Source organism: Falco naumanni, chromosome 10 (genome assembly GCF_017639655.2).
Source record: "Falco naumanni isolate bFalNau1 chromosome 10, bFalNau1.pat, whole genome shotgun sequence".
In the NCBI taxonomy this organism is placed as follows: Eukaryota; Metazoa; Chordata; class Aves; order Falconiformes; family Falconidae; genus Falco; species Falco naumanni.
Window position 1 is genome coordinate 1966613 of NC_054063.1, and position 18436 is coordinate 1985048.

At 58.0% G+C, this 18436-nt stretch overlaps 1 protein-coding gene across 4 annotated transcripts in view; it reads left to right on the forward strand.

Annotated features, from left to right (window-relative positions):
- Positions 1–5636, forward strand: part of DUSP8 (dual specificity phosphatase 8) — a 42580-nt gene extending 36944 nt beyond the window's left edge. For all 4 annotated transcript variants that reach the window (XM_040609133.1, XM_040609132.1, XM_040609135.1 and 1 more), the window contains exons 4-7: positions 1220–1386; positions 3606–3765; positions 3960–4083; positions 4471–5636. In XM_040609133.1, coding sequence (XP_040465067.1) covers positions 1220–1386; positions 3606–3765; positions 3960–4083; positions 4471–5584 — 1565 coding nt within the window. In that variant the 3' untranslated portion in view covers positions 5585–5636. The remainder of the gene's footprint in view (positions 1–1219; positions 1387–3605; positions 3766–3959; positions 4084–4470) is intronic.
- The last annotated feature ends 12800 nt before the right edge of the window (positions 5637–18436 follow it).

Genomic DNA, 18436 nt, shown 5'->3' on the forward strand with positions numbered 1-18436 from the left:
TCCAGAGACTTGGATTTTCAGAAGGATCTCATGGAGGCATCCTGGTCCCTCTGACAGTCAAAGGTGGTCAAGCCCCAGAATCTTCTCTGCCCTTTGGGTGATGTCAAGCTGCATCTGCTCATTCACATGACTGGGAAAACTTGCAGGAGGACGTGTTGGGCTGATCTGACCCAAGGTCCTCTCCATTGCGCCAAGCTGCCACCCAGCTGTCCTCAGCTGGAGGGGAGTGAGGTTGGGCCACCGCTAGCCAGAGCCAGCTCTACCCCGGACAACAGAATCAGTGAGCGAGAGCACATCAGGATCGCTGGTGGCCTCATGCAACCATGCAGGACGTGTGACAGCACTGGGGGGTTTCCAGCCCCCCGAGCTGCCCACCGTGCAGGCGGGGCAATGCTTGCTGCCCTGCTCAAGTCAGTAGTCAGTGCTCTCTCTGCTTGAGCTAGAGACTGGACTCCTTCACGTTTAGGCTGTGCCAGACACCATGGCAATAGCTCTGGCTGTCAGATGCCACCTACTGTGGCCCCAGCTGGGGGTTTTCTCTCATTATTGGGCTTCGAGATGCTCAGGCTGGGTATGACTGCCCAGCAGCTCGATGCAGTAAATTAGGCACTGCTTGCTGTCACATTCGGTAAGGTCAGAGCGTGAAAAACTGCAATGGCCTGCAGGTACCGCTGTGCTGGTCCAGTCCGATGTGGTGGAAATCATGGGCTCAGCAGTGCTGGGCAGAGGGGGCATCACTCAGAAACCGCAATGTCTAAGCATAGCTGTTGCGGCAAGGTTTGGGCTGACCTCCCCAGCCCAGGGAGCTTTTGCACCTTGCTTGTCGTCACCCTGCCCTGGCAGGTGTTGCTATCGAAAAGCAGGCCTGGTTGTCCCCAGAGTAGTAGGCAGCCAAGGAAAGGACTTTCTCTTCCCGTCGTTTGTCTGAATGAAGTTGCAAAGAGCATGAGGGGGTGCGGGATGCCTCACGCGTGTTAACATCCAGCTGCAGCAATAAAAATCAGAGCTGGGTCTGCATGCCTTTCTCTGTGTGTGTGACACGGTCATCACAACACATCTTTACTGGTTAGCAGTGGCTGGTGGCTTTTTGCTCCTCAGGGCTCTGTTCTCAGTGTTGCAGGGCTACCACCACTTTGCCCCCAGCCCAGGCCTTGGGGCGCCAGGTACTGATGGCCTCGGCCTCGCTGCTGTGAGCTCAATGACCCCATTTTCTCTGCAGGAGGCTTTGCCACCTTCTCGTCCTGCTTCCCAGGCCTCTGCGAGGGGAAGCCAGCTGCCATCCTGCCGATGAGCATCTCCCAGCCATGCTTGCCTGTGGCCAACGTCGGTCCCACGCGCATCCTGCCGCATCTCTACCTGGGCTCCCAAAAAGACGTCCTGAACAAGGTACGGCCCTGCCGAGGGGACACGTCTGCCCTGTCCCATCTGGGACCCCAACCATGCAGAAGAGTGAGGGCAGTGAGGACTGCCGCCCGGTGGGAGGACCACGCGCGGTTGGTCTGACCCTACCAGGAGGCTGAGGGCAGGGGGTGCGTAGGCAGAGCCTGGCGGAACCAGGGAGGGTGGTCGCAGGGTGACTCCTTTATATTGATGAGCTTTGGGGTGGTCTTCCCGAGTGCCTGTAGCAAAGTCAGGGGCAGGAGGAGCACGGCTGGGAAAACACCTGGGCTTGGAGCGGGAGTTACCGCAGCTGGAGGGAGATGTGGGACAGGAGCCAGCTTTGCACCCCCCCCACCTCGCTAGCAAGGCTGCCAGCTAACACGGGTCTCAGCGAGCTTCCCATCCCCTCGGGAGCCAGAGGGAGCGGGAGCAAGCCGGCGTGTTCAGCCGGGGCAGCGGGGGGTGGGCAGCACTGGCCAGGGGCAGGGGCTTGCCCAGGAGGCCCCAAAATGAGCCAAGTTTTGCTGTGGGGAGAGGCAAAAAGAGGGACAGTGCCCTTTTAAAGGTGCTGGGAGGGCTGTGCTGTGATGTCACGCCAGGGAAGGAATTTTGTTGAAAGAAAAAATAACGGGGAGAAGACAGAAAGAGAAATTGCAGCTGAACTGCCGCTGGGCGCCTGCCTACTGCGGGCAGGAGGGAGCCAGCCGGGCGTCCTCGCGAGGGGGGAAAGGGACCACGACGGCGGAGGGGGGGTTGGAGACAGAAAGGAGGGAGAGAGAAATTATATACGGGGAGTAGAAGGAAATGAAAGAGAAAAATGCCAAGAATGTGAGCCCGGGAGCTGGGCTGGCTCCACGAGCGAGGCCGGGCTGTGCAGAGCCTGCCGGGGCGGGCAGGAGCTGGCCGCTGGAGAGCCAGGGCCCAAACCCCGGTGCGGTCTCCCGAGGAGCCAGTGTCAGGCAGGGATTTGATGGTTTCCTTCCCTCCCCACCTCCTCGGAGGGTTTTGTTCATCTTTGGGAGCTGTGTTTTCTGCCATCCCTGCGATGTGGCCAGAAGATGCCTTATTCACAGGCAGCAGAGCAGGGTCAAGGGCTGGAGCTGTGCATGGGTGATGCTTCCCTTCTTCAGCCCCTTCCGAAGGAGGGATCCCACATGGCAGCTCCATGCGCTCTGACCTGTGGAAGGACTCTTTCATCTCCTTTTTTTTCTCCTCCTGTTTAATTCTGGGTCTTCCCTGGAATGCAGTAGACCAGGCACTGAGACCCAGCAGCCGGCACAGATGTTCCTCCATTTTTCATAAGCAACCTGCCCCCAGCCGTGCAGGTGATAGTCAGCCTGATGGGACGGGGAAAGAGGCAGGGGTCAGATGAGCCACGCATTTGGTGTCAGCATCGCATATAGCAGGTGAAGCTGGCCACAGCCCTGGGAGGGAAGAATGGAGGTCAGTGTGGATGCAGCAGTACACGCCCAGTACATCCCTGAGGGATGGGTCAAAGCTCACCCCCTCATTGCAGTTTTTTGTCTGACCCTACTTACCCAAGGTCTCCCTAGTGCCATTGCGTTTTATTGAGTCAGAAATAGGGGCAGTGATCATGGCCATTGGGTGGCCAAAGCAGAAAAGTCACAGAAAACCAGCCCCAGGTTCACTCCAGTGTCAGGAGGAGGGAAGAGGGGGATCCCCTCGCCACCTGCCTGTGTCCCAGCACAAGAGCTGATGTCACGGTGAAGAACCGTGAACAACGAACAACTCTGTGAGAACTCCCGATGCGTCTGTGGGGTCTGGGAGCGAAGACGTGGGTTGGCACTGGTTAGCATAGGGTGCGTCCCATGACCCATTGCACTTTGTTGATGCGATGCCTCCTCTCTCCCTCAGCTGATACTTCCAAAGCTTTCCGCCAGAGTTTTTGCTGATTTGCTTTCTTGTATTTTCTTATGACTCTCATACTGGGGTTCCTGGGTCTCTGGGACCCCCTTCCGGGTGTCTCCAGTCTTATTTGGACCAAGGTAAAGATCTGATGAGGTTCAAATCTGTGTCATCTAAATGGACACAACCTTCTCAGATAGTCTCTGCTGTACTGCCATCACCGAGGCCAAGGCAGCAGTGGGAGAGCCACAGAGAAAATACTGGGCAGGGAAAAGGCAGGGAGTGCACGACGAGGCTGATCTTCAGCACTCGGTGCTGGCTGAATGCAGCTGATCATTCGATCGCTTTTTTCCCACCAGGACTTGATGACGCAGAATGGGATAAGCTACGTCCTCAACGCCAGCAACTCCTGTCCCAAGCCAGACTTCATCTGTGATAGTCACTTCATGCGCATTCCTGTCAATGACAACTACTGTGAGAAGCTGCTTCCCTGGCTGGACAAGTCCATCGAATTCATTGGTGAGCTTTTGTTGCGGACCCCGCAGTTCTCAGCCTTCAAAACCTGAACTCTTCTGCCCTCGATGATCTTGCTCCCAGGAGCCCTGGTCCTTTCGCACAAAGGGGTTGAGGGTTGGGGAGGGAGGCTGCACTCATTTTGCTCGCCACCGCTGACCGCATCGATGCTCTCCTCTGTTTCCTCTGCCGTGCTCCAGACAAGGCCAAGGTGTCCAGCTGCCAGGTGATCGTGCACTGCTTGGCTGGCATCTCCCGGTCGGCCACCATCGCCATCGCCTACATCATGAAGACCATGGGTATGTCGTCAGATGATGCTTACAGGTGAGTTTTCCCCGGAGGGCAGGGAGGGGTTATGCTGGGATGCTTCATGCCACGGAAGGAAAGCAGGCTGAGCCCAGAAGGAGAGGGTGGGAGCTCCTGGCAGCTCTGTCTTGTCTTGGCTGAGTCCTGGCAGAACCAAACCGTACCTCCCTTGATAAAGTGCATGAAATGGGGAATGGTTGGAAACAGTAAAATGGAAGGGGGAGGCAGTCCCAGCTCTACCCCTGAGGCATCGCGAGGCCCTGTGGTTCCCCAAGACCACTTTCTTTTGGAGGGTCTGGTCAGGAGGTCCTGGATGACACCTCTTCTCCCCAAAGAGGCTGAGAGAGTAGGGGTGCGCTGCTGGAGGGCTGAGCACCAACCGGGGCTGTCTGTGCCTCTCGGCAGGTTCGTTAAGGACCGTCGCCCGTCCATCTCGCCCAACTTCAACTTCCTGGGCCAGCTCCTGGAGTACGAGAGGAGCCTGAAGCTCCTCAAGGCCCTGAAGTCCAAGGGCGACCGGGGCGAGGGGGATGCCCAGCAGGACCCCGCAGAGGCAGCTGAGGGCAGCCGGCATCCCCCACCACCTACCTCAGAGAAGGCCGAGGAGGTGCCAAGAGGCGCTGGCTCGGCGTCCCCCAACGGCGACCCTGAGCGGCTGGGTGGGACCCCGAAGGTCCTGTCGCCCACCACCCTGCAGCAGGGGCTCAATGGCTTGCACCTCTCCTCCGAGCGCATCCAGGACACCAACCGCCTGAAACGCTCCTTCTCCCTGGACATCAAGTCTGCCTACTCCCCCAACCTGCGGCAGGAACCCCCTGGACCCCCCGGCCCTGGGGACACCCCAAAACTCTGCAAGCTGGACAGCCCCTCAGGCCCCGGCGGCCTCGGCTCCTTCTCCCCAGGGGCGGACAGCCCTGACCGGCCGAGCGGCCCCGACCTCCTGCTGGAGGCCAAGGTGAGGCAGCGGCGGAAGCACCGGCACCCGGCGGGCTCGCCGGCCCACGGGCTCAGCCTCAACATCGGCGGGTCCTGCGCCTCACGCAAGAGCCCCGGTGCTGAGGACGGGCTGCCGCCGCGGCTCGGCCAGCCAGCCGCCACTCCCGGTACCGCCACCACCGCCACCACCACCGGCACCACCGCCGCGTGGAGTGGGGTGCACCTGGAGTCCCCCGGCACGCCCTGCGGCGAGGCCGGCTGGTACTTCGGCGTGGACTCCGGCGGCACCAGCGGCAGCGGCGGGGGCCTGTTTGCCGGCGCCGGGCCGTACCCGCCGCCGTTCGGCTGCGGCGGGGTGGCGGGCGGCTGCGAGATCAGACTGAGGGACAAGGCGCGAGCCGAGCCGCGGGATGGGCGGCACAGCTGGCACGAGGAGGCTGGCGCCGAGAAGCAGTTCAAGCGGAGGAGCTGCCAGATGGAGTTCGAGGAGACGATGTCCGAGGGCAGGGCCCGGGAAGAGCTGGGGAAAATCAGCAAACAGTCCAGCTTCTCGGGCAGCATGGAGATCATCGAGGTGTCCTGACACCCACCCGGGGCACCTGGCGAGCGGGGACAGGGACGGGGCGGGGGGATATTTAAGCTGGGGGAAGAGGGGAGGGGAGGGGGGGGGGGCATCGGGGTTGTGGGGGGAGTATTTATATCCGCGTGTGCATTTTCGGGAGCGCACGCGTTGAAACTAAAGCGAAGGCGGATCGAGTCTTTCCAGAGTCGGGAAACATAACGGCGGATGCTTAGTGTCCCTCTCGCACCCACCCCGGTCCTCCCCCCACATCCGCAGGGGGTCCCAGCCCTCGGAGACCCGTGCTTGAAACTTGGGCTTAAAATTTGAGTGGGGAGGGGCAGGGGTCGTGATTTGGGCTGCAGGGATGGGGCGCAGCGCCTGTGGGGGGGACCACGGCTGCCCCTTCCCGGCACCCTGGTGCACTAAGCATGCTCCCCGTGTTTCTCTGGCTAAGTATCCTAAAAATGCTGCACTGGAGCAGCCCTATACATATATAAATATATATTATATATAATATAAAGAAAAAAAAAACGAAAACACACACACAAAGGAAAAGGTAAATGGTTTTACTGCGATTTTTATTGAGACGTAAATAATATTTCAATTTTTTTGTTTTGTTTTTAATTTATTGAAGCTGTTCATTCTGGCAATGATTTGCAGACAATGTGGGGCGGTACTTTCAGCTCTATTTTTACTGTGTATGGTATTTAAATCTGAAATACGAGTTTCTAAGCAATATCTGAGGCCTGTGGCTCCTTCTATAGCTCCTGTCGACAACAAAGATTTTCCTCCCCTTCTCTCCGGGCACACCGACAAGGGGACGGGAGACTCTTCTGGGCACTTTTTCTAGAAACGAACAAGCGAATAAGCAAACCGTAAACCTTCTTACAACACAAACTGAGCCAGAAAACTCTTCTGGAAGCTGCTGCCTCTTCTTCACCCCTTGATCTATGTTTGCTTCCCCTCGTCCCCATCCCGGCCATCACCCCCATCCCAGCCATCGTCCCATCCCAGCCATTGTCCCCATCCTGGCTGTCACCCCACCACAGCCGTGCCCCCCTCTCCTCCCTGGGCTGCCCATCCTCGCTGGAGAGGGCGAGGAGGGAGTCACCCAAAGCGGAGGGAAGGGTGCCGGCTGCCACCTTCAGCTGCGCGGGGAGGGGGCAGGCAGCGGAGGCGGGGAGGGGAGGTGGCGATAGTTGGGGTTTCTTGTTGGGGGGTGCCTTGCCTGCCTGCCCCAGCCCCTTGGCTCCACCTCGCCTCAGCTGCCGTGCTTGGGAGCTATGGGCACCGTTTTCCCTTTGGGGCAGTGGGTTTTCAGGTTTCCCCCATCCTTCGCTTTGCATTCGAGAAACTCGCGGGGACCGTGCTTGCAGGTGCTGGGATTCCTCTGGCCCTGTTCCCCTCCAGGCCGGCTCCCCTCCTTCCAGCAGGTGACAAGCCAGCTGGACTCAAAGCTCTGCAAGCACGTGGAGGGGCACAACAGACTTATTTTCAGAGGCTGCTTCCCCCCATCCCAATGGGGAGCCAAGCTCTTGCCCCCAGCCCCAATGTCAGGCTTGCTGAGGAGCTGCTTTCTGGAGCTGTAGGCATGGAACTGCCTCCACGGCAAAGCACATCTCTCCCTGCGGCTGTCTTTGCTTTCTCCCTCATCTCGCACTAGTTTGCAAAGCTAATACCTCAGGGGTCTCTGTTTGTGCATGTCTGTGTCCCGTGTCATCCTTGGAGTGTTGCTTTTTTCTTTTTCTGGGTCCACATGGTTTCTTTCCCTTTCCCCTGTTCCTCCTCTTGTCGTTCGTTTCTATCTTTAAATCAAACTACATGTGACAAAACCAAATGATCTCAGGTTTAAAACTGAACACAAAGCAGAGGCGTGAGGAGCTGCAATTGTGCGAGGAGGGGCTGCTCGCTTCAGCTGGTTGCTTCCCCAACCACCTCTGTGTCCGCAGGCGAGGCAGGTCTCTCCGGAGGCTCCCTGCTCTCTTCAGGCTGGCTTCAGTTTTTCTGCATTTCCATGGGGCCATTTGGTGAGATGCTGGGGACGCCCATGTGCTCCTGCCTGGTTCCCTGAGACAGGGAGAGATGGGGGTGGCTGGAGGGCCAGGGACCACCTGTCTCTCTCCCCACATCGCTTTTGATGAGGGTGAGAGGGTCAGAGACCTTATCATCCCTCCAAAGCCCGCCGCCACCCATCATTGCCTCCAGCAACTGCCTCAGACCAGCTCAGTGTTGCCAACCTGAACGTTTCTCCCTCCTGGCATTGAAAGAACCACGGCGCTGTTTTCTGCGCTCCCTGTTTGGGTTCCAGTAAGCATTTGGGTCCCCTCCGTGAGCCAGGCAGCTGCTCAGGAGCTGCACTTGCAGCACGGTCTCCTCAGTGGGCACTGATGTCAAATCCAAGGACAGAGGGAAAAAGGCTTCATCTGCCCTTCAGTAAGCCCTCGGAGCCCAGGGTTAGCGTCGCCTGCCTCCTGCCCGAGCGGCGCTGCTGGTCCCCCTTCCCCTCTTGCTGCCCTCAGCGGTGGCATCTCCCAAGCATGGCAGGGTCATCGCCTGCTGACCCTTGCGCCATATCACTCTGTTCCTGCCCATCCCGTAGTCCTCCAGGGCTGGCACCAGCATGGATCCGCTGAGCACGGGTAGGGCCAGTTGCTGGCAGGAGCTGGTTAGGTGTAGCTTTGGGTGGTGGAGAGGGGGCTAGGTGACTTCCCGAGGGGTTTGGTAAACAGGAGAACACGTCGGCACAGCCAGATGGGGAGATGAGACGAGGCACTAGTAAGCTCTCCTGTCACTCATCCCGTTAGCTGACATGGTGCATCACAAGCACAAAAAAGCAGCTGGGTAAGTCGGGAAGGAGAGGGCGTGTGTTGTGAATGAGGCTGAAGGTCTGCGAAGAGGCAGATCCGTGGTTTGCTCTTTGTCATCTTCACTCTGCCGTCGCCTGGATGCTCCTTGGCCGTGTTTGAGGCTTTAGGCACTGTGGACACCTCTTTCCTCTGAAACCAGAGCAAAGAGAAGCTGATTTTAAGATTAGTAGATCACAACTGCCAAGAGACATTCATGGCCCACCACCGCAGCCTTATTTTGGTGTACTTTGCATTCATCCTTCCCCCTTAAGCTGGGCACGTGCACTCAAACCCTCTCATGTGCAATATTCTAAGGCTATACCCAGGAAATACACCTTGATGGAGCAGCCCTGCCCGAGTGTCTCCTGCTGGTGCTGACCCAAAGCCACCAGGATCACTGAGTGGCTGGCAATTAAATGACTTTTTTTTAATCAGACTCTGTCTAATAGACCACTTTGTCCATGAATCAGAGCTGTGAGTTATCACGAGGATGGCTGTGCAGGCTGGTAGCCCTCCCCATCATCTGTCAGCCAAGTCTTTTTACTGGCTCTCGCAGCCAGACAACCCAACACAAAGCCTCTCTGGAACCAAAAATCATCTTTCCATGCCAGTCTGGTGAGGGTGCATGTGTTTGTAGGGATGCACAGTGGCAGAAGTGTGAGCAGAGGAGAGGAAAGGTTGCTCCTTTCAAGGGGGCACCCAACAAAGCTGTTGGGTGCCTGACGGTCTCAGCAGGAGCAATGGCTGAGCTTTCCACCACACAAAGGACAGAGCAAACCACAGCTTTCCTTCAGGCTAGAAGGGACGTTGCACCCTTCCCTCCAGCCCCTACCTGTCCTCCGGGCTGAGTCCCCCGGCCACCTCCTTCCCAGCCGCCCCCCGGGGCCCTGAGCGAAGCCGGCGGGGGGCAGCGGGCAGGTCGGCGACACTGACCAGAGGCTTGGGCTGGAGCAGGCTCGTCCCAGCCTCAGCAGCAGCACCCCCGGCCCCTGCTGCCTCCCCGGCCCTTCTCTTTGTCTGCCTGTTTCTTTGGATGTCCATCCCGCAACATTTGCCCCTTAGGAGATGATGTCCCCCAGGACCCCCTCCTACCGTCCCCTTCCCCCTCCCATCCTTAATACTAATGATAATAAGCTATCAGTGTTGTCATTGCAATCTATGAATGATAGATTTGAGTATTTATGATTATTATTATGATTATTATGGTTATGATTCTGTACTTTTTTGCTTCTTACTCTTTGTATGTTGCTCTTTGTTTCTCTGTTGTGAATAAATGCAAGGCCCCATCACACCTTCTCTCTGCTCCCGCAGCCCGGCTGGGGCTGCGCTTGGCACGGCTCCTGGCTGTCCCAAGCCCCAGGAGGCAAACCCCTCAGAGGAGCTGGAGGGTGCTGCTTCCTAAGGGTATAAAGACCCCCAAACCCGGGGCAGATCTGCCCTCTTAACTCTTCCCTTCCCTTCCTGCGGCTCCTCTCCCCCATACAGGCGCTCGCTCATGTTTGTGAGAGGCAGGAACCCACCGGCACCAAGAACGGAGGATTAACCGGCAAAAGCTCAAAGCTTTTGTAACAGCTTTAAGGAGCGTTGGCCAGGCATCCAGCCCACGGAGCCTGCTCCCTCCAGGCTCTGGTGCTCTCACCTTCTGCTGGCTGCGCCTACAGGCTGCATCTTCACCCACAGGGGCTCGCTCTGCCGCGGCAGCTGGTTTGCAAAGCGCCCCCCGCCCGGCCCAGCCTGAGCCCTGGCACCCCACGGTGGCCCATGCCCTGCGCCTCCGTGGCTTCAGCGTGCTCGTCGTGCCGTGCCGGCGCGCTGCCCCTGCCCGGGCACGGTGTGGCCTGGGGAAGGCACGTGGCCAGCGTTAGAGCAACCTCGGTGTCAGAGCAGCAAGGAGGGAGGTGAGCGGCCTCCGGTACTGGAGGGATTCAGGAAGGGGCTGGGAATGGCTCTCAACATGGGACTGGATACGGCCTTTATCCAACACCTATAAATTGGGGTGTCGTAAGCGGACAGAGTCCGTTGCTGCTTTTTCACACCCGTCACCTGGGCTCCTTGTACAACCTGAAGGTTTCCGGATGACTGTAAGGTGGAGGAGGAGACGTTAGGGGAAGGGAAGAGCAACCTCACCTGCGCTGCAGTGCGACACTGCACTGCACCAGCCCCATGAAGAGTCATTTTAATTTGCGGGGTTTAACACCACCCTTCTGCCAGTGGCCTGGGCATGGTCTCTTGTCTCTGTCGTGACTTTGCTTTGCCATGGGTTGGGGTCCTTCTCATCATGCTGTGCTGAACTCATTTCTGAGGTTGCTCTGAGACCACATCGGAGAGCGGAGAGCTCAGGTCTCACCCCTCTCTCAGGGGACCCTGGCAGACCCCCGTCAGGTTCCTGGTCCAGCATCACCCTTCCTACCTCACCTGCCTTTGGGGCAGCCATGGACGAGGAGGGACCAGGCAGGTCCCAACCATGCTGGAGCTGAGCCTCCGCAGCTCCTGCCCCCGTCCCTGCAGGATCAGGCCCTTCCTCAGCAAGCACAACACGGGGAGGGGGTCTGCACCTACCCTGGTGTATCTGGGGACTCCCAAGCAGGGAAGAGAGGCTCTGGCCACCAGCCCCACTGCGTTCCCTCCCTTGCTGCCCATTTGGCCAGTGCTGCTGTCAGACCCGGGGAGACACCCTGCCCCTGCCTCGTCTTTATTTATTTATTACTGGAGGCTGTAAACAGCAGTGCTTTTCTACCCTCTACTTTCTTTTCCTTTCTTTTGTATTTTGGAACAACGTGTTGTAATAAATACCCAAATAGGTGTTTTAACAGCTGGTGTCAGCCTTGCTTTTTGAGGGTCAGACCTTCTCAGGGTGGGGCTGGAGGGTCCTCACTGGGGGCTTAGTGAGGGTGATGGATCTTCGGCTGCATCAGTGGGGGCCAGAGCCAGCGGGAAGCTGGATGCACGGCCCGATCTAGATGCACAACCCATGTCTATGTATAGGATCCAGCAGCTGGAAGCTGCAGCTGGACTAACTCAAAGCAGAAATAACACTCATGGCTGAGGGAGTAGGGGAATAAAAATTAATTGGGGCATTCATGGGCCCACAGACAGCCGCTCTAGGGGGTTCGGATGGTCTGGTGCATGTTTCACGGCTCTGAAGCTGTAGGCAGGCACCTGAGCAGCCCCTTTTTGGTGGAAAGGACAGGCCAGGCCCTGCTCCAGATGGGTGTACACAAGTGCAGGGGATGGTACAGACTGCCAAGCTAAAGAGCGCAAAGGCATGGAGTGTTTGCATTGAAATACGTTCTGTTAGTAGTAACTTTTATTAATTATTTTGCCTTCCAGCTATACTCTGCTCCTGGCATGGTGGCAGCGCACAGCTGCACACCTCTTGTGCACTGTGGCTAAACCCTCTGAACTTCCCAGGTCCCTCCGTGGGTGACTAAGCTGCCCCACAGCACCAGTTTGGCTGTGCCAACCAGCAGCCCCGCTCCAGCTGGGCTGTGCTCAAGCAGAGGCTGGTGGAAGCATTTCCCTGCTCCCCCCTGCAGCAGGTTTGCTTTGGAGGGAGGCGAAGGCGTGAGCAGGCTCCCCGCAGCTCTGGCTCCAGAAAGCCACAGCACTTATTGACTTAAACACAGAGATGACATCCATCCCCATGGCTGCTTTCCACAGGCAGGGCTAAATCCCCTGGTCTTTTATAAATCCACTCCCCTCATCCAGCTGCAATTGCTGAGCCTTTTATAAAGCCTTTCAAAACTATTGCCATCAGCTGCTGCTGGGGTAGAAATGGCACGGCCCGGTGTGAAGTTTTGGGCTCCTGTGCAGCTGACCCTAGCAGCAGCCGCCTCAGAGGGGCTGTGTGCATGCCCTCATTTCTCATCCGCTTGTTGCCGTGCGTGGCGTGGGAAGGGAGAATCATTTAATCCAGAAACATGAGCATTCCTCCCATTTCCCTCCCCATCTACCTGCTCCTGGCTTTGTTTTTCTCAATCCGCTGCCCTGGGGAAGATGCCGCAGCGGAGTTCCCTAGGGCTGGTGCCTTGTGTCGCTGCTTCCACGGGCACAGTTAAACCCCCGTGTGTTTTAGAGACAAATTCTCTCTGGGCCATTGAGCCACTGGCCATGGCACCCACGAGGGAGGGGACCCAGGTGATGCTGCGAGGTGTCTGCCCTTAGCTGGGCTACCAGCACGCGGAGGTGCTGTCCCCGGCAGAGGCACCCATGGGCGCCCACCCGGCGCAGCCTCCTGCCCCGGTGCCGAGGCTGCTTCTCCTCCCGCGCCTCATGGATTGCGCAGCAGAAACCATTACTGCAACGAGAAACCCAGGAAGGTCCTTTTTCCAGCTCTTGGGCTTTTATTGACTCAGAATGGCTGCCAAGCCTATAAATAAATGTTCCTTGAGCTAAATATAGCAGCCACTGAAACAGGCTGCTGGCTATTTATTTAGCTTGTGGCCTCTTTGAAAGCTTGCCAGTCCGTACTGCCTTTACCTTCGCGCCATCCCCCCCCAGGCTGCGGCCACCCACCGTGGGAGCACGACTGAGTCAGTGCCGGGAGAAGGGGTCACAAAAAGTCAGCCCTGTCTCCGCAGGGCAGGAGAGCCAGGGTGGCAGGGGCCGTCAGCCGGAGAAGTTTCAGCCCCTGTCCCCCTGCCCAGAGAGCTGGGGGGTCCCCAGGAGGGACATTTGCTGGAGCAGTTGGGCCGGGGCTGAGCCAGCCACAAGCCGGTTTCCTCTCCTGGGAGGACTCAGGACCTTTTTCCAGCACTGGAATCTGGAAAAGAAAATTTATTTCCCGCAGGCTTTCCAGCATTAGGTGTCGTGCATTGCTTTTACAAACTTTGCAGAGTGTAAATACTTCTGATGCACAGAGATGCTGCATGTCAGGACCCTGAGGGCAGCCAGGGGCACAAGCTGACTCCCACCCATGCACCCCTGCTCAAGCCAGGCCACCCAGACCTGTGCCCTGAGCCATGCCCCGGCTGTGCCCCGCTCTCGGGCCCCAGCTGCCAGCTGAACCTCGGGCAATGCTCAGCAGTGTCCCCACTGCTCGTGGCCGGACCCCCAGCTCAACCCTGCTTCATTGCATGTTGGGGGGATGCCATCCACCACAGGGGTGAGATGAGCCCTTCCTAGGGCACTGCACTCTGAGATCCTCCGTGGGATGCGTGTTCCTCCAGAGCCCTGTTGGCCGTGCGTCCGTGCAAGAAGGGATGGGCTTCACCCCTCCGACACTGACAGCAAGCAAGGTGAGGACTGCGCTTGTGCCACAGACACTGCCCTACACCATGAGCCTAACAGAAATAGGATGCTGCTTAATTTGGGCTGTGATGACTTCGCTGCAGACCCATGCCAGCAAAGGGAAAAACTCCATCACTCCCTGGAAAGCCACATTCACTCCTGGAGCAATCCAAGACATTAACAACACTTAGCACTTACAGGGAGTTTTGCTAAACATGAGCTAATCCTTACAACACCCATGGGAAGGAGAAAAGTAATTATTGTTATTGGGCTTGATTTTCCTTTCCCATGTACCCCTGCAGATTGAGATCAGCTCTACCAAACTCAGAGAGCTCTGGAAATCAGTGGAGAATCCCGCTCGCCCCAGCTTGTACAAATAGGGAACCTGGAGCAAAAAGGTTATTTGCCAAAGGCCACCCGGGAAGGCAGAGATGGAGCCAAACTAGTGCATGGGGGAAATCTGGCCCCCAGTCCTGCTCCTGCACCACCTGGCTATCGTTCCCCAATTAATAGGGTAATTCTGGTCTCCTTGCAGGTCCTCACCTGCAGGATGCCAGAGGGATGAGGCTGCTTTGTATCACTGCTTACCTTCCTCTCCGCAATGTCACTTCACAAGGTGGTGAGATACCTTGCTCTCGGCGGCAGCAGATGCAGACAGGGTTCGTGAGTGTATTGGTTTGGAGCACTACTGCGGTGAGTCCCAAAATTCCCACCCGTGACCCCCCCTTCCAGAATCACAGCCTTGGACCTGCTGCCAGGTCTGGTTGACCCCACCAGCCCTCAGCCACTGCGTCACAGCCCCTGTCGCTGTGCCCAGTGCAGCACCAGCAGCACGGGGGGAGCGGAGCCAACGGGCCTGTGCCTGGGCATGTCCCAGCCGTGCGGCGGCAGAGCAAGGCTGGCTTAGAGAGCCGAGGTGCTGCTGGGGTCCCTCCTGGGGAGCGGGGTCCCTCCTGCAGCACAGAGGGGCTGGGCTGGGATGCCCTGGGTGAGAGCAGAGGCCAAAATGAGGGTCAGTTCCCTGGCTGGCTCCTTTTCAGGGGGAAAGGGCAGTTTTAGGGGGGTTCCTAAAACCAGGAATGCTCCCTGGCCACACTTCAGTTGAAGCCCGTGCACTCAATGTCTGAGTGGAAACACTGTCTGCCGGCGGTACCCAGATGATGTCATGTAGTTTTCCAGGCTTCTGGTCTGAGCCAGCAGCTCGAGCCAGTATGACTGGAGATGCTTAATTTAGAAGGAGCCTGAGCGCAACCGAGCCCCGACCTTTGTGGCACCCCTCTGCCACCTCCCTTCCCTGCTGATGCAACCTTGGCTGCAGCAGGGATGTCAGGCTGCCTCGGAGGTCGCTCCTGGGAAGCTCAAAGGGGGACCCTGCTGTGCAGGTGGGAAGGGGGGATACTTCAGGGGCCAGGTGAGGGTGATGCTCAGTCTGTGCTGCCCACTTTTCCTGGGATAGGGTATCTCCGGGTCCCTCTGGCCAACACGCGTGGCAGAGGAGCACTCACCTCCCCAAGGGCATTTTCCCTCCCTTCAGCTCCCCAGCACAGCAGCAGCCACCCTCCTCATCTTCACACCCCGTCTCTAGTCTGGGTTACTGCAACTGAGCCTCAAGCTGGCTCCAGGGGTTTTTTAGTTGGAAAGCAAATGTTCCCCCCCACTGACACCCCTTAACCTGCCTGCTCTCCCTCAGCAGCATCTCCTGATGGGCGAGTGGCTAAGAATAGCCCTGCCACTGGCTCCCGGCTGGTGCTGTTTGCTCAGTGACTCAGAGCTGGCCGGGCAGGCACTTACTCAAAGGGCTCCATTACTCATCTGTCTGCATTGCCCCAAGGATGGGGTTTGTGTCTCTAGCTCGCCTTTCCCTTAAAGATGCTTTATTTATTTCTTTTTAATAAAGCTGCCATCCACAAAGAGAGGTGATTATCCTGCTGTGGATTTACCACTAAATATGTGTGCCCCGACCCAAAAAGCTGCAACCCCCATCGATCATGCTGGCAGCCCCTCGGTATTGCAATACTTGTTGCCCTGCTAGGAGGGAGCTGTGTGGGCAGGAGCAGGGCAAGAGAAAATGCCTCCCAAAACCACGTTTCATGGCACCAGGGTAAACATACAAAAATCTTCTCCTCTAGAAAATCCCATCCATGTTGAATGCCAGCATGGATCTGGCTGTGCCCAAATCCAACTGGCCGCTCAGATGCCTGCAGCATGACCCAGCTGCTCCCAGCTTGCTCCCAGCCCACACTAATTGCAACCTCCTTCCTCTCCACAGCATCTCATTGCCAGTGGGTGCTGCAGTGTCTGCAAAACACCTTGGCAAATTAAAACAGGCCTCCATGTTAAAAAAGAGGCTCCATTTCCAAACAACAAAAAGGCAGCATCTTCCCCATCTGGTTTGCTCCCCTGAGGCACCGTCTGAGTCACAGCCAGTCCGGCTGGGAACAGAGCTGCATCCTGACCAGTGCGCATCTGTGTCCGCAAGGCGCTGCTGCCAGCGCTGCTGGGGGAGCGCACAGCTCCTTCGCGTGCCCTGCCACCGCAGGGACAGTTGCTCGGAATGTGGCAAGCACGGTGTCGGCAGCAGAGCTGGAGGAGGTGAGATGGGATGGCATTTTATTCTCCTGCTGCTGTTTCAGCCCCATAGTCCCCCTGTTCTCTTCTTCAGGCTCTACTGGCTTTGCCAACCCTGCTGCTTCAAGGCATCACGCTTCAGCCCTCCCATCATCATGGGGCCTGTTACTCCAACCCGAGATGCTTCACAAAGCCTCGGCAGCACCGAGAGGGCTACCTGAGAGCAGACACAGCCCCCATGCCAGGGCACGCCTGGGTACCCCAAGGTAGGGCTGCTTTGTGTCTTGCAGAGAAACGTGTTGGGTGCAAACAGATCCACCCTGCGTGGAAGAGGGCAGCTGGTCTGGATTAGGGCTGGGGTGCTTTTCCTCATCACCCTGCCCTGGGTCTCTACAAAACAGATCATAAGAGCCTGATCCTGCACCACTAATATAGCGGGGAGCCTTTCCATCCGTCCGGGATGAGCTGCCCCCCAGGGCCTCTCCTCAAAGCCCTGCACAGGGGAGCCAGGGGCTCAGGCCTCGGAGCAGACTGTGTCCCAGGTTTGCAGCACCAAGCTCAGCCAAGGCTGACAGCAGCCAGGGGTGCAGGACAGAGGAAAGCGGGTGAACATCTGCCTGCAAGCTGGAAATGAAGCCCCTGCATGGCCCGGTAAACATGTATTTGTATGCTGCCTCCATCCCAGTGACCTCCCCTCAATGTCAGCCCGTGGGGCCACCTGGCTGGTCATGATGCCATAGGAGAGCAGGACCAAGCTGCCAGGCTTGCTCCCATCTTGCAGACCCCGCTGCGGTCCCACGGCATCCGTCACACCCCCGAGGGCTGCCAAGTGGCTGGTGGCAACCCAGGGGACCGAGGGCACAGCAATGCCAGGTCATGCCGGAGGAGGCAACGGGGCATCAGCGGCCAAACCCAGAGCTTTGTGGGTCACCTCCCCCCGGCACCTGCCGCAAGGCTGGGGGCCGCCCCGAGCTGCCCGGAGCGAGCGCCGTGCCCCGGCCCTGCAGCGCCAGCGCCGGCAGCGCCCCGAGCGAGGCGTGCGAGCGGCCTCTAGTGGCGGCTCCCGGCGGCTCAGAAGCTCCTTAAACGGCCACAATTTTTTCCTTGCAACACCAGGCGATGGAAAGGGAAGTTTACCCTCATTTCATGTCCTTCAGGAGCGCTCGGGGCGATACTCGGTGCTGGACTGCTGGACAAACCTCGTTTTGCAAGCGTGCTGTAGTGCCTCTGCAGGTATTCCGTACGAGGAGGAGGAGGAGTGAGGGATGAAGGTGAACGGCTGCTCACATGCCTTGCTGGACAGATGCAGGACAGAAGTCCAGATGATGAAACTGTCTGCAAGGCAATAGCCCACGGTGGGACAGGACACCCCCAACCTGCCTCTGGCCCCACCAGGCTGATGATGAAATGAGGAAGGGCAGGTGGCCACCCCTGCGCTTCAGCTTTGAAATCTTTTGCACCCTACAGCTGCAAATCACTGCGTCAGAGCAAGGGCATCTGGTCCAGTGGCTCGGCAAGCAACCTGCGCTCCTGCAGCCTGGCTGGGAGGGACACGCCAGCTCTGGTCTCCATGGTGTCCGGTCCCCATCTCATCTCCAGCACATCAGCCATGCGTGGTACCGGGAAAGGGAAGGGCTCCACGTGGTCCTAAGAGCTACATCCATCCTGCTTCACTGACCTGAACCATGTGGTTGAAGTCTAGTCTTTTGCATCCCTCAAGCCACTGAGGACCTGGGTTGTGTTGGGGCACTGGCAAACTGAAGGCACCAAGTGTTGGGCTGCTGACAGGTGGCTGGACAAGATGCCACAGTTCTCTCTACTTCTAGGAGACCCTGCTCTGCACCCCAAAACTCCCGTACTGGCATCCCAGTCTGTCTTCTTCATCAGCAAGAGAGGTGACAAGTCATCCTTCCAGACTGTGTCCCCCATCTGTGACCCACATGTGCCGTCCTCAACACCAGGAGCTGAGAGAAGCTCAGCTCATCATTTCGGAGTGTGCAGGAATGCTGCTTCCTTCAGCCTGGCTTCACGGCTTGGCTTTGGCTCTGCCCTGGCATCCCCTGGGCACAGTGCAGTGACGAAACGTCTGCATTCGGGCTGCAGGAGCCTCCGCACAGCCGCTGCTCGCCAGACTTGGTGGTGCCCCGAGCAAGGGCCAGACTGCCTTGTCTCCAGCCAGGGATCATTAACCTTCCCCCATCAGAGACATTCCTCAGACCTTGCTGATGCC